Source organism: Plodia interpunctella, chromosome 1 (assembly GCF_027563975.2).
Source record: "Plodia interpunctella isolate USDA-ARS_2022_Savannah chromosome 1, ilPloInte3.2, whole genome shotgun sequence".
Classification (NCBI taxonomy): Eukaryota; Metazoa; Arthropoda; class Insecta; order Lepidoptera; family Pyralidae; genus Plodia; species Plodia interpunctella.
The window spans coordinates 464,147-478,080 of NC_071294.1; the positions used below are offsets into that span (position 1 = coordinate 464,147).

Genomic DNA, 13,934 nt, shown 5'->3' on the forward strand with positions numbered 1-13,934 from the left:
AAATATCTTATGTATTTTCATAGAAAATATTACTTTACTGAATGAATATAATGTGGTAGGGAGAAATAACAAACATTGAAACATTTCACATTATGTATTCATTTATTGTAATAAAAATAATGGCTCTACTTAAAGTGAATGTTCTTATAAATAACACAACGTGATAACATATTTTAATTATACTTGGAGCTACATACATACGTCATATCCTATTTACAGCTGAGTAATTATCAACCAGATAAATTGTTCGTTGGTTGAACCTATTACATCGCTTAAAAATCGACAATATTGGCCATTAAATCAGTAGCATTGAAGACAAACTCTAGAAGTGCCGCCAGCGCCGGTACGGCCACGTCTCGCGTATCAGCAAATTAGATAGAGACAAAAGTCTGGCTATACCGCTCCCGCCCGGCCAGGGTCAAACCCAAGAAGTGCTGGTTTGATGTCGTAAAGAATGATATGCGTGTCAATCTTCAAACGAGGAGGACTGAGAGACGCGAGAAAATATTGGAAAGTGGATCCTGGGTTCCGACCCTCTATGGCGGAGGTAGTAACGATAAAACGTTAAGATAGAAGAGGGAGAATCTTTTTGAAATAAAACCTATATTAATCATCATTTCATATTTAAGATAATAATTACAGTAAATAATATTTAACTAGACTTTTCACTAACCTCAGTTTTGTCAGTCTATCATATCAAATTAATAATGTATTTTTATTTTACATACTTGGTACACCTCAGGGACGCGCTTCCGTGGGAATTTTCTTGCAATGTAAGACAAAACACAGAATGTTGCACTTTTCATACTATTTTATTCTGATTTGGGAGAAATCCATAATCGGATCAAAATAATGTAGTCTTATATTCACATTGCAAAATTTAGTTTATATTAATAATAATTTGTCAGTAACTTTTACCAGTATTTTTGTGTATGATGGAAAGTTTACAAAAAGCACAGTATTCTTTTTTTAAAATCAGAAAAGTAAATCTGGTCCATTTAGTAAAAAATCCCACGGAAGTGAAGCCCGCAACTCGTCCACTCCATTAACATAGCTATGAGGCTCTCAACCCGTATACATTAGAAGCATTCCTCCCTTCCTGACTTAAAGTTTGAGAACCTCAGTGCATCATTAGGCCGGTAGTGTTGTTAAAAGGCTCGACCCATCCCAAGCCTTAGACTCATTCGTAGCTAGATCCTCTTATTGGCGGCCGAAGGCGAAGGCTCGAACTTTAGCTAACAGCCTTACATCAATCTTTCAATTTGAACCCTGAGTCCGAAGCTCAAATCGCGAGTCCAGCCCAATGAGGTGATTCTCAGGGCGTTTCGACCGCTGCGGCCGCGCTGTCATTACGACCCGCCAATTTTCTTGAGTAATCATAAAATTTAGATTAGAAGTAATTGTTAGTACAGATTAATTATTTTGAAGTTAGTAAAACTAATTCTTATCATTGGTAAAATTTTAAAAATTGTAATGACAGCGCGCCCGCGACGGCCGAAACGCTCTGAGAAACTCCTGTGAGTATAATATTCATCTTACTAATCCATAATAAATAATAGAATAGTCTAGCATTAGTAAGTTGAATATTGCTACTAATCATACTCAATAAGTTGATGACGACCTCGGTGGCGCAGTGGTAAGGTTCTTGCCACTGAACCGAGAGGTCCCGGGTTCGATCCCCGGTCGGGTCATGATGGAAAATGATCTTTTTCTGATTGGCTCGGGTCTTGGATGTTTATCTATATATGTATTTGTTATAAAATATAGTATCGTTGAGTTAGTGTCCCATAACACAAGTCTCGAACTTACTTTGGGGCTAGCTCAATCTGTGTGATTTGTCCTAATATATAAAAAAAATATGTATTTAAAGTTAGTTATTACTTTAGCAAAATTTAATGGACGGTACATTGGTGATACAATGGGTGATATATTGCTAGAATATAAACTTGAACAGCATAGGTACTTTTGTAAGTGCTAACAAAACAAAGATCAAGTATTATTTTTAAGGTTCACGACCTAAAGCTCAAATTCAGGCACATATCTTGAAGACTCAGTAGCTTTGAATCTGAACTATTCACAACACTAGGAAGGACTCCGGTATGACTTGCACAAAGCCCACAGTTTGGGAGCTCTTTAAAAACACATTAATTATAGTCACATACACACATGGCTTTGGTAAAAAGTCCTTATCTTATAGGGCGAGCCTATAAAATGTATGGGTTTCTATAATGTAAAGTTTATTTTGCATAGAGAGAGATGTCGTTTACAACTTTTCTATGTTTTAATTTATTTACAATTAGCGGTTCCTACTAACTCTCGGCTCGCGTAAAACCATGATCCGTATTAATATTATAAAGAGAAAAGATTTGTATTTTTGTTTGTAATGAATAAACTTAAAAACTACTGGGCCGATTTTCATAAAATTTGACACAGAGATAGATATAACCTTCACCTGACTATGACCTAAGGTAGTAAGTAACCTAGGCTACTTTTTATTTTGGTTTTACCCGTGCGAAGTTAATACATACAATACAACGGAATCTTCCTCAGGAATCACACGATCTATTGGTGAAGATAAAAAATCCGTCTGTTAGTATTTCGAGTCAAATCAATTTATTCATCATCTGATGATGATCTGAATTTGATTGATTTGATAAATTGATTTGCCTACCGTTATCCCGGTTTATGTGTTGTCGATACAGCATGTCAGCTCCTCCACTACTCCCTGTCTGATATTAATAGATATGTTACATTTTTCTTTGCCATATCCATAGGACCCAATTTAATAATACCCAAAAATTCACAATATGAACACCCGTTTAGACCGATATGGTCAAATTGCCCTTGAAAATTATAAACTTTTAGTTGCACCATGGGGCTTCGCTCCCATGGGAAGATCTGAATAAAAAGTACCCTATGTTTTATTCCAGGTTATATTCTACCCATGTACCAAATTTCATAACAATCCGTCAAGTAGTTTTCGCGTGAAAGAGTGACAAACATATACACATACAGCCTAACAATCTTTCGCATTTATAATATTTGTAGGATTTACATTGTTCTTATCTGGAAACATTATAATAAGACTAGTGAGTGAGATAGAATCATAGTTTGGTCTCGAGTTCTTGCTATCGGCTCTCTGAAACAAACAAACAAATAATTAGCTCAATGTGACCGTATATATACCTCTTATCTCATAATTTATCTGTGTATATGTAGTAATAGAGGTAGAATAGAGGATTTTGTATGCACTTTCCAATAATTTCAAATAGTCGGTAGCACCATACAAACTTTTTGGAAACTTCAAATATAACATCGCACTATGTTTACAATTTATTCATTTATTTCTTTGAAATTTTTATAAATTTTATTTCTTTGAACTCTGTCAAAAATTAATATATAATAATTTTTTTTTAATTAAATCGATATCAACTGTATGATTCGACAGTGCTGTTTTATACTATTGATAATAAACGTTTTGTCTTTCTTCATTTACATCTAGATTTATGTATATTTACATAGTTATACTGAAGTATCTTATCACTCAAAAAATAGACACTGTCTACACTCGTCAATATCGTAGACTTTTTTCAACTCTATGAACGGCTGAACCGATTTTGATCATACATATCTAAGAACCAGCGCATAAAAATTAAGCACCAAAAAAAATTTGCTATCAATTTAAAAAATCCGCATTCAAATCGGTTCACCCGTTGATGAGATACGGTGCCACGTGCACAGACAGACAGACAGACACACATAGCGGTGAAACTTATAACACCCTTTTTGCTTTTTTGGTTTAAATCAACGCCGACTGTGGCAATAATATTTTACTCTAAATATGAATTTATGTACTTAACTAAATATTAAATTTGTAAATGAATTCAGTCTATAATTCCTAGCCCGCTTCGAGTTTAGTATAAACCAATAGAGCATTTGATAATGAATCTGCCTCATTAGTTTGTGGCTGGATTACGGCGGTGCGCGGTTGTAAACATACTGACGAGCGCATTGTTGTTTAGTATTAGATTTATTTCCGAATTAGTGTTGATTGCGACCACTATTGCCAGACTTGCTATTGCATGTTACAGGACATAAATGCAGTTACATATTTATACTTACCATCGCGGCCCTGAACCCAACCGGAACTCGCGAAAATTAGATAGAGAGAGATAACACTCAAAAATAATACTGTGCTAATGCGTACTATATATTATTTATATTACAGTGGTAATACCCACGTCAGACATAGGTATCGCGCTGTACCAGATTTCTGAATTTCGTGGACAATTCTAATAAAATATTTGGAAGAAAATAAGTAAGAATGTGCATTCGTGTTGTTATTTTTGAGTGTTATCTCTCTCTGTCTAATTTTCGCGAGTTCCGGTTTCAAATATTTTATCTACTGACATTTTTCTTAGTTAAACTTAAAACAATGGTTTCTGCTCCCGTTTAAAATAGGATCACTCCATGTCGTTGTTCGAGACTTTTAGACGTTGTATGAAGGGGACACGTAGTCTTGGCGGTTGATAGGTAACATTATAATTCTCAAAGAGGGTTGACGTCAGGCAGGCGGCAGGTAATCACAGTCTTAAAAAAATGCGGCCGTGAACACAACCGGAACTCGCGAAAATTAGATAGAGAGAGATAACACACAAAAATAACAACACGAATGCAAATTCTTACTTATTTTCTTCCAAATATTTTATTATAATTGTCCTCGAAATTCAGAAATCTGGTACACCGCGATACCTACGTCCGACGTGGGTTTGTATTACGAAGTCAGCAATATGTTATGTGCAAACACGAACAGTTATTATTCAGAATTCGCGAATGACAAATATAAAAATAGTCTCGATCATCAGTTACAAGATTTTATTCTTCTCAATTTTTAACGAGAACTTTAAAAATAAAATGTTGAAATATTAATTATCCTTTCAGTTGTTTACGAATCGAATTCCGTTCAGAAGTTTCGCGTGGAAGTGTAATGACAACTGTACTACCGCTGAACAGTTTCCCAAACTTTCGCTTGACGACCTTGCTTGTTTTACGGGCATATGTCTGAGTTCGACGATAGTGTGTTTCCGGCATAACAAACATCCATAAGTTCTTATCTTTCATTTACGTTTGTAAGATCTGAATCTTAGGTCCACCTTCCACCAGACTTCAGAAACCTAACACTCCTCAGCCTCGCGTGACGGCTGCGCGGTCGGCAACCTTCGCCCGTTTCCGGCAGATCGAGTTTCCCGCTCTTTCCGTATGTCTCTCTTAACCCTATTCGCGCTAAATATTTGACTTTGAAGTTTGGGATGTAAGGGGTTGAATTCAGAGGCGTCTTGGAAAGGTAGGGAAGATTTGTATTATACCTATATGTCAATCGATTAGCTGAAAAGGCAACTTTAAATCTTGTGATCATTGCTGATCTAATGATTGGTGGCGAAATGGAATTTTGAACTGAAGTGCTGGATGTTCGATGTTTTTATCTCTCTGTATTTCTTATTTCCGCGAGTTCCCGAAGACGAAGAAGATCGGGGTTAGCGTTAAGAATAACATTCTAAAGTTCGACTGTGATTTTACAACCGGCCTGACATCAAATAAACCCTCTTTGCGAATGCTATTATTGCCTAACAGCTGCCAATGCTAAGTGTGCCTTAGTGGCTTGGACGACATTCACGAGAAGATAGATTTTAGAGAGGAACTGACTACACCTCACTGTGGGTAGGTATACGTACTTGTACCTATAATCTAGAAATAAATTGTGCAAGTCTTTTTCACGTCAAATTTGAAATTATATAATATTTCTCTGAAAGCTATAAATTACTGTCGTTTCGGAACGACCACGCCGAGACGAAATGCCGAAAGAAACTAATTGAAACATTGTTGGTACCTAATGCGTCCAAAAGTTGGATTTGTGATTTTAAATGCGATAGATTATTAGCGAATAGATAATAACGACACATTCCCTAATTGATATGCACCCCTATCCATTAATGAGTCTACCACTGCACCCCTTGAGAGTACCGAGACGGGGAAGTACTTACGGCATAGTATAATAAACAGACGAATGCTTCGTCACACTTCAAACAGTTACCACAAGACGGGCGTTGCAACTGCAACAGGTTCTCTATACAATTTATACATTGGGTGAGTAGATTGGACAGTTTAATTTGATTTACTTCTTATTTAGCTGAACGTTTGCGTGTGAGAGAGTGTACCTCAAACTATGGAGCGCCTAATATCTGTGCAATGACTGCCCTGCCTGACTCCTGCATTCGGGAAGATTTCATGTTGACCAACAAATAAACTGTGGCCGTGGCACAACACTTGTCCGGGAAAATCGATTTTAAAATCGATGGAGAGCGTAACATTTAATTTATTGTAATCAATTTAAAGTTTATTGCAATCAAGTAATCTCATGATACAATAGGTACTACAATGTAATGCGAAGTATTCTATAAGTGACTTCTTCTTCTGTTCTATTGGAGGAACATTTGTGTCAGGCATCGTTTTGCGGTGGACGCTTGACGAGACAAGTCGTTTAATTGTCATATAAGTAGTTAAAAATAGATGAATATTCATAATAAATTATTGTACTCAGCAAAATATACGTAGTATTCTAGAAATAAATAAAAAAATAATCGTAGATCTACGAATTTTCCTTAACATTTTGATGTTCACCGTTTCCACCATATAGATTTTTATTTTTATCACTTCGTCCATGAAGTCCAAAATAAGTAACTATCAATATATTTATTTTATATAGATTTCAAATCTGATTTTAATGCAGGTTTAATCAACCACTGTGGACCAAACTGAGAGTCGGGAAATAAAGCGCGGCTCCCACGATAAATAGGTTTCGTTACTCTTTCGGATTTATTGCGTCTTCTAAAAGTTTTCCCGATGTTGTGTTGCCATGGGCAGGATTTATACGCTAAGTTTATCTATTTTGACCTTGTTTGCTGCTGACAATAGTTTATTGTACCTACATCACACATACGTGAGAAAGACCCCTTATAATAAGGCGGGAGCTTCTTATAAGTAAAACCAAACCAAACCATAGAAGTCTTTGACAGAAGTCGTCCTGGAACAGGACTACTATAGTTCCCAAAGAGAGGTGGCGTGGCGGCCAGTTGTAAAATCATAGCCAGATTTTCAAAATTGAAAGGTTAATTTTATATGCAAAGCCTCGAAGACCCATATGGAATCGAGATTACCTACGCGAGTATGTGAGAAGTTTAGTTAAAAGTATATAACAAGATCATTTTTACTTACTTACTTACTAATATTATGTGTTGTATTCGTCTTCCCTACTGTTGCCAATGTGTTACGGGACATATCCTCAGATAACAGAATATGCAATTCAATTCAAATTGTTTATTGCTTATCACAATGTACAGCAAGGTAATTCAGTAATTTAGTCACCTCAGTCATTATAATCTAGGCGCAAATTAGATTAAAATTAAGAATATCTAGTTATAAGTCAATAGTCATACACACAGTCTAGTGTTCATTGAAAGAGTGACATAGTTAAATCAAAGTTCACTTGAGATCGTCGAGGTAATATGATTCTTTACTGTTATATTAGTTGATAATGAGACTGACCTGAGATCATATAACGTAGTTCCGTCCGGGCTCGCGGCGTCCGATCGCGAAGGGCCACGCCCTGGTCCGTAGGGCTGCCTTGACGTCTCCCTTGAGAAGCGCCACGACGTCGTCCAGGTAGCGGAGCGCCCGCGACTCGTCCGTCAGCGCCCGGGCTGCGGCGGCGCAGCGGCAGGCCCTTGCTGATTGCGCCTGGATACAAAAAGTGTTATTTGCTTTCGGTAATGCTTCCTTCTTAGTATTGTTCGAATGTATTCAATGTGCTTTATAATCGTAAGAAGTAATCAGTAAATTGAAATACTACACGAGTGTAATTGCGGTCAGTCGCAAATAGCAAGACAATGTTCAAAAATCACGTCTAATTAATATATATATAATTCTGAAATATCGTGTGTGTTTCCCCATCAGGTTTTGATAAAGAGTGTCCATTTTTCAACGCATTTGATTGATAATGTCGGAAGAACGTCCGTGCGTATCCGACGATATACAACATTTACTTGGAGATTAAACACATTAAACACTTTCACAAAAAATGGGAGTACATTGCTACGGAATTGCTTGACGGGGTATTTTTTTTGGGTAATAAAAAGGAAAAAGGAAGTCCAAGGAGAAGAGAAACAGGAAACAAACCGTATGTAATCCCGTGCATGAGAGAATACTATTTAATAAGTAGTTATAGTGAAGCTATATATTAGTTTTTATTATGCCAACTACATACTATCGTCGATGTCAGACAGGTGACAGTATACATGCCGTAGTTTGTTTGAAAGTTTTTATTAACCGCAAGAGAAAATCGGCAATGTATACCGAATTCGTCAAAGTTCGGCATACTGTATCTCTATACTATAGTAGCGGTAGTGGTTGAGACGCCTGTAATCGAAAGGTTCCCGCTTCAAATAGTTATTAGCATTTTTTTTTTGGTATATTTTATTTACCATATAATTCGAATCTGTGCTATTTCCTTTTCTATCGGCTGTGTTTTTGATTTGTGAGAGAACGAAAAAATTGCTTCTTAATTTTGCGTTTAGATAATGTTATCTTAAATATTACTTAAATGTTACTGTGTCTGTGTTCTAATTAAAATATTATGTTATTATTTATAAATATGAAAATAATACAAAACAATAAACAGGTTCTAAACAAGTTTTTATGACAGACTTTGTGGCATTTGTAAGCTAAACCGCACCGCCTTGAAATGAAACTTGAAGTTGATTATGTCGTGGTAGGTATTTCGTTTGGAATCTAAACAATCCTAACTTCCTAACTAATATTATAAATGCGAAAGCAAGTTTGTTTGTTCGTTCGTTCGTCCGTCCGTTCACTTGTTTACTTTTTATCCAAAAATTCCCACGGGACCGAAACCCCGGGGCGCAGCTAGTTACTTATAAGTTGACGGTGCAACCCAGGGTGGGTAAGTTTTTAATTATTTTACATTACTATTTAAATCGATTAAAATTACAGTGCGAACGTAATTTTAATGATAAAAATCTTTTTCACTATATGTTTTGATCAAGGAAACATCATCATTGCATATAGTTAATGAGGCGACGATGGACGTCGCGTGACCGAAACTAGATCGTCTAGTTATACCAATCACCAACGCAACTGTGCCGCGGTGACATTGACTGCAAATTAAATAGACGTGCAAATCGCGAAGCTATCGGATATCGGAGGCTATCATCTAAGTTAGACACTTAGATTATATTATAGTCCCTAGATGGAACGATGCAAAGCAATTGGCGTCCAAAAAAATACCAGCCAACGGTTGGACCCCGGCTCTGTGTTTAATTCGACGCCAAGCTGAGGGTGGAAGCTATAATAGAAGGTTAGGCACTTATTTCTGACGACCTCGGTGGCGCAGTGGCAAAGCCTCTGAACCGAGAGGTCCCAGGTTCGATCCCCGGTCGGGTTATGATGGAAAATGATCATTATATATATATATAAATAAAATATAGTATCGTTGAGTTAGTATCCCATAACAAGTCTCGAACTAACTTTGGGGCTAGCTCAATCTGTATATATATATATTTGTTATAAAATATAGTATCGTTGACTTAGTATCCCATAACACAAGTCTAGAACTTACTTTGAGGCTAACTCAATCTGTGTGATTTGGCCTAATATATTTATTTTGTTATTTATTTTATAACCAGCGTTGCAATTATTATTGTTCTACAGCGTTGCAATTATTATTCTTACAGACACGGTAAAACTAGCATAAAAATCCGCTATTCGCTTGCAGTTTTTTTTAATGAAAGTATCCTATGTATGTGTGTAGATCCTGTACCTATTTATAAATTGTAATTTCCTCGCAATCAAAATGAGGACATCAAAGCAGAGTATACACCTCGACCACCGTAATTTCACCCTCGGCGTAACTACCCTACTACTACGTTTGTTTGCGGCTTGGGTGGATGTAAGCGCCTCGCGCAAAATGCTTCGCCCTATTTTGCTGTACTCCAACAAGGTGATCTACAGTATTTTACAATTACTTTTATAAATAGATAATTATGGTAATCTATTACGATATTATATCTATGAGAAACCGCCGTGCGTCCGTGTATTGCGGCAAGCAGTGTAAAAACTCTAAAAGGAAGAACGAGTGAAAGTGCCCGGCAATAATTGATCGTTGATAACTTTTTGCGTTATAAATTAAGTTTGGACATGTTATTGTATTAAGTATCGAATATTGGTATTAATTGTAGTCATTACCCAAAAATAATCACTTAATTGTTTTAATATCAATTTATGCGTAATACCATAGTAATTAGACATTATGCGCCGATTCTATTTAAAATGGGTATTGGTAAGGAGCAAGACGAAGAAGAAGAAGAATAGTTTCTAATTAAATTGTTTCACGCATTTTTTTTTAATTTGTGTTCGTTATAAATTTATACATGTATCATACAAATAAATAATTTGTTTAAACGAACCTTTAGGTCCAGAGATTAGTGAGTTCAAACAAACTCACTTTATTATATCATTATTAGATACTAGTTTATGACAGTGACTTCGCCCGCTCAAATTACCACGGGAAAGGCGTGAAGTATTGGTACAACAAAATTACTTTCGTATTTATAATGTTAGGTCAGATCATGTATAGTGATGAGCAAATTAGCATATATATACAGAAAATGATCGACCTTTAATCAACACTAATACCTATATAATACCAATACTATCAAAATGTTGTATATTGATTCTAAAGATCAATCAAATATATATTTACGTGATCGGATGAATTATATGTAATAGCTCATTAGCTCCGTGTACATATGTATAGTCAGGTCGGCAACATATTGATAAGGCTCATTGATAAGAATTTGATCTAAATGAAGTATATAATTGACATTATCTGACTTTGCAAGGATTCTTCAGAAATGAAGTGGAAAGAAAGTTTGCTGCAGAATGAAAACCGTTGTTGATGTTATGTTTGAGCAAAATGTTTCTGTCTCATCCGAGCGATTTTCCGGTTGCTGGTCGATCTGTTGGTTTGCTAGTCGAATGATCTGAAATTCCAGAGTTTATTTTGCTTCAATGGTCTCACTCACTCAGAGCGAACAGCTTTCTTGGAAATCTTCCTACTATATGGCAACTCGATTAAAATATATTATACGGCTGAACTTTGGAGCACAAGGTTTTAAGGTCAAAAAAGATACAAAAATCACTTACTTGTGAGAACTGGTTACAATATTATATTAATTCACTAACTGTTTTCTGTTCATAATAGAGGAATGAGGGTTCGGCATACATTGTTGGTTTCTCATTGCGGCAAATAAAAGTTCTCATAGAAACTACGCAATCTTCATTGACTCCAGTATCTGAGTTTAGCGATAGTGTGTAACCGGCATCAAATATACGCTTTGGTTATCTTTGACATGAGTCATTGCCATTAAATTAGCTCAATTGTGGAACTGCCGATTCCGACAACAAGCTGCGGACTCATACTTATTATTTTACTTTGTCAAGAGTCAGATCTGCTTCGTTTGATAATAAATGCATTGTTTGCATAATATAATATATCATTCAATTGAGTGATATTCAATAAATTGATACATAAAAACAAGAAATGGGCCTTAAACCAGCCACAAATCTCATAATTTACAGGCAAGCTCTCTTAGAATATGTAAATGATCAATAGGCTCAAACATTGTTATAAATCATTGTTATAATAAAATAAATAATTGACGGATTGGATGGATAATTAATATATAAGTTGCTAATATAAGATATAAATACAGATACAAAATTACGAGTTTTTTTTTAAATACGAAATCAGGTATTGCCTGTTAAAGCAAATAATTTTTGATTTAGTTAATTTCTACACATTGAATCATTTTATAACATCTGCATTAACGGGGAAACTGATAAATGAAAGGAAGAAAGGGATCAATACAAAATCTCATTTTCAACGATAAATCTGCTATCGGCGCTATGTACATGGCCTCAGAGTTACGCTTGGCTCTGTTTACAGCATAAAGGTTCTCAAGAATTTGAGACTTTCGCAATTCTTTTTTACAGGGTTGACTATCTATTATATCTATCGCAAGTAGAAAATTACTAGATGCCCACAGAAAAAGCCATGTCACTCCAGTTTACCAGAAATCCGATGTTCCGTGTTGACGTGAAAGAAGAACAAACAAACAAACCCACTTTCACATTTAATATTAGCATGGATAGGTCTAGGCATTGCTAGTTTGCTTAATTGTAAATCCAAGTTAAACTACATTACTTAAAGTGAGCAGTAACTAAGTGAAGCAAAGCAAGTGGCTAGCGTGCGTCTGTGTGTCCGAGCAACGGTACCAACGCTCAGGGGTTGCGCCGCGCCACGCGCCGCGTCAGCACCTGGATGTCCTCCTGGATCCCCGCCAGCTCTTCGTGCAGGTCCCGCGACTCCGCCAGAAGCGCGTCCAGTCTCCTCGCAGCTGCCGACAGCCCAGTGTCCTGGTATTCCTCGTCCTCTTCCACAGACAACGCCAGTTTCCCCATCCGTTCCCGCTCGAAGGCTTCCTTTACTCCTCCCCCTCTTTTCCAAAACTCTCGAAGCAATTCTTTCCTAATATTCCTACCCGTTCGCTCGTCTTCCTCTGCTTCTCTCAACTCGTCAGCTAAAGATCTCTCCGCACTACAATTTTGATTCACTACACTAGCACTTTCTTCAGTCTTTTTCACTTCAAATTCTTCATCACTGTGTCTGTTTATAGTTTCCGCGTGAGGTTCGGGAGTCGGATTCATTGAGAGATTCTGCGGACTGGGAGAGAGAAGAGCTCTTTGGAGAAACCGCCGGGTGTCTTCGTCGAGGGGTCTCGTGAGACCTCTGCGAGGCGCCGGCTTGATGATGGCCTCCAGAGCATCTCGCCCCGGGTCCTCGGGTCTAAGGAGTTCGAGGATTTTGGCGCGCGGTGGTGATATCGTGGCGCAAATATCGAACCTTGACACGAGTTTTCCCTTTTGAGGGGAAGTGTGGATGTCTCCCGTGGGGGTGTAGGCTCGGAGGTTTTCGTTGAGGAGTCTGTAGTTTTGTAATTTCACGTTGCCTTCGGGGGGGAGGGGTCCGGAGCACTGGTCGGGTTGGGGCTCGACGATTTCGATGAAGTGCGTGTGCGTGCGCGGCGAGACGGGCACGAACGCGTGCATGGCGCGCGCGGGCGGCTCTCGCACTGGCCGGGCTGGCGATGGCGGGCTGGTGGAAAGCGGTCGGCGACGCGATAAATGCAACTGTAAATGACCGTGTCTAGTAGAATTTGCACTTCGATAATTAAAATATGACTCAATTTTCAAAGTCTTTAATCGTTCAAGTTACAAAATTGAATATTAACACAAACTATTTACATGATTTAAATCCGATACCGCACAGTCAGTCATTGTCTATAGATATAAACAAGTTAACTACCATTAAGCGAATGTCTCCCGCCTATACGCAGTACCCGGGCAGTGCACGCGGGCCGCCACTAATCCAATTGGAGCCCTATTTGTGGCGAGGAAAAGTCAGTTCATTCGTTACTTGCATTCTATAAAGACTCATTTATATTATTATGGTATTTAACTAATGGTGTAGCACTGATAGCATTTATTGTTTTGACAAATATTTGGTACAAAATTTTGTACCCTTTGTTTTGTTTATAGTTTTATCTGGATTTTGGACACGCCACTTTTGAATTTAAATCGGAGAAAACCCACAAATCTTTAAATATTACGCACCTAATTCGATGTCGAAGCTCTGCCTCAATGAATAAAACCTGGAGTAACATAAAGGGTAAGTACTATTTATCCTAAATTTCGGATAAAAAGTACTTACCCTTTGTGTTACTCCAGGTTTTATTCTACCCGTC

General features: G+C 37.2%; 2 protein-coding genes across 4 annotated transcripts in view; one reads left to right on the forward strand and one right to left on the reverse strand.

The window, feature by feature from the left end:
* Window positions 1–13,934, forward strand: part of loaf (lost and found) — a 91,595-nt gene that overhangs the window by 9,543 nt on the left and 68,118 nt on the right. The window lies entirely within an intron of this gene.
* Window positions 80–13,492, reverse strand: LOC128673504 (uncharacterized). Of its 3 annotated transcripts, XM_053751400.2 has the most exons (3): window positions 12,448–13,488; window positions 7,603–7,794; window positions 80–3,139 (listed from the first exon to the last, which is right to left on the reverse strand). In XM_053751400.2, exons 1-2 carry the CDS (start codon window positions 13,237–13,239, stop codon window positions 7,609–7,611), a joined length of 978 nt encoding a protein of 325 aa, XP_053607375.1. In that variant the 5' UTR covers window positions 13,240–13,488; the 3' UTR covers window positions 80–3,139; window positions 7,603–7,608. The 3 variants fall into 3 exon arrangements, with proteins under 3 accessions (XP_053607375.1, XP_053607383.1, XP_053607391.1); XM_053751408.1 differs by lacking the exon at window positions 80–3,139 and having other exon boundaries at window positions 7,656–7,794; window positions 12,410–13,491; XM_053751416.1 differs by lacking the exon at window positions 80–3,139 and having other exon boundaries at window positions 7,658–7,794; window positions 12,406–13,492.

Excerpts from the sequence above, each read along its gene's own strand:
- LOC128673504 (XM_053751400.2), bottom strand. The coding sequence starts at position 13,239 with ATGCACGCGTTCGTGCCCGTCTCGCCGCGCACGCACACGCACTTCATC. Across the intron at positions 7,795-12,447 it reads GGATCCAGGAGGACATCCAG|GCGCAATCAGCAAGGGCCTG; the intron begins GTGCTGACGCGG and ends TTTTGTATCCAG.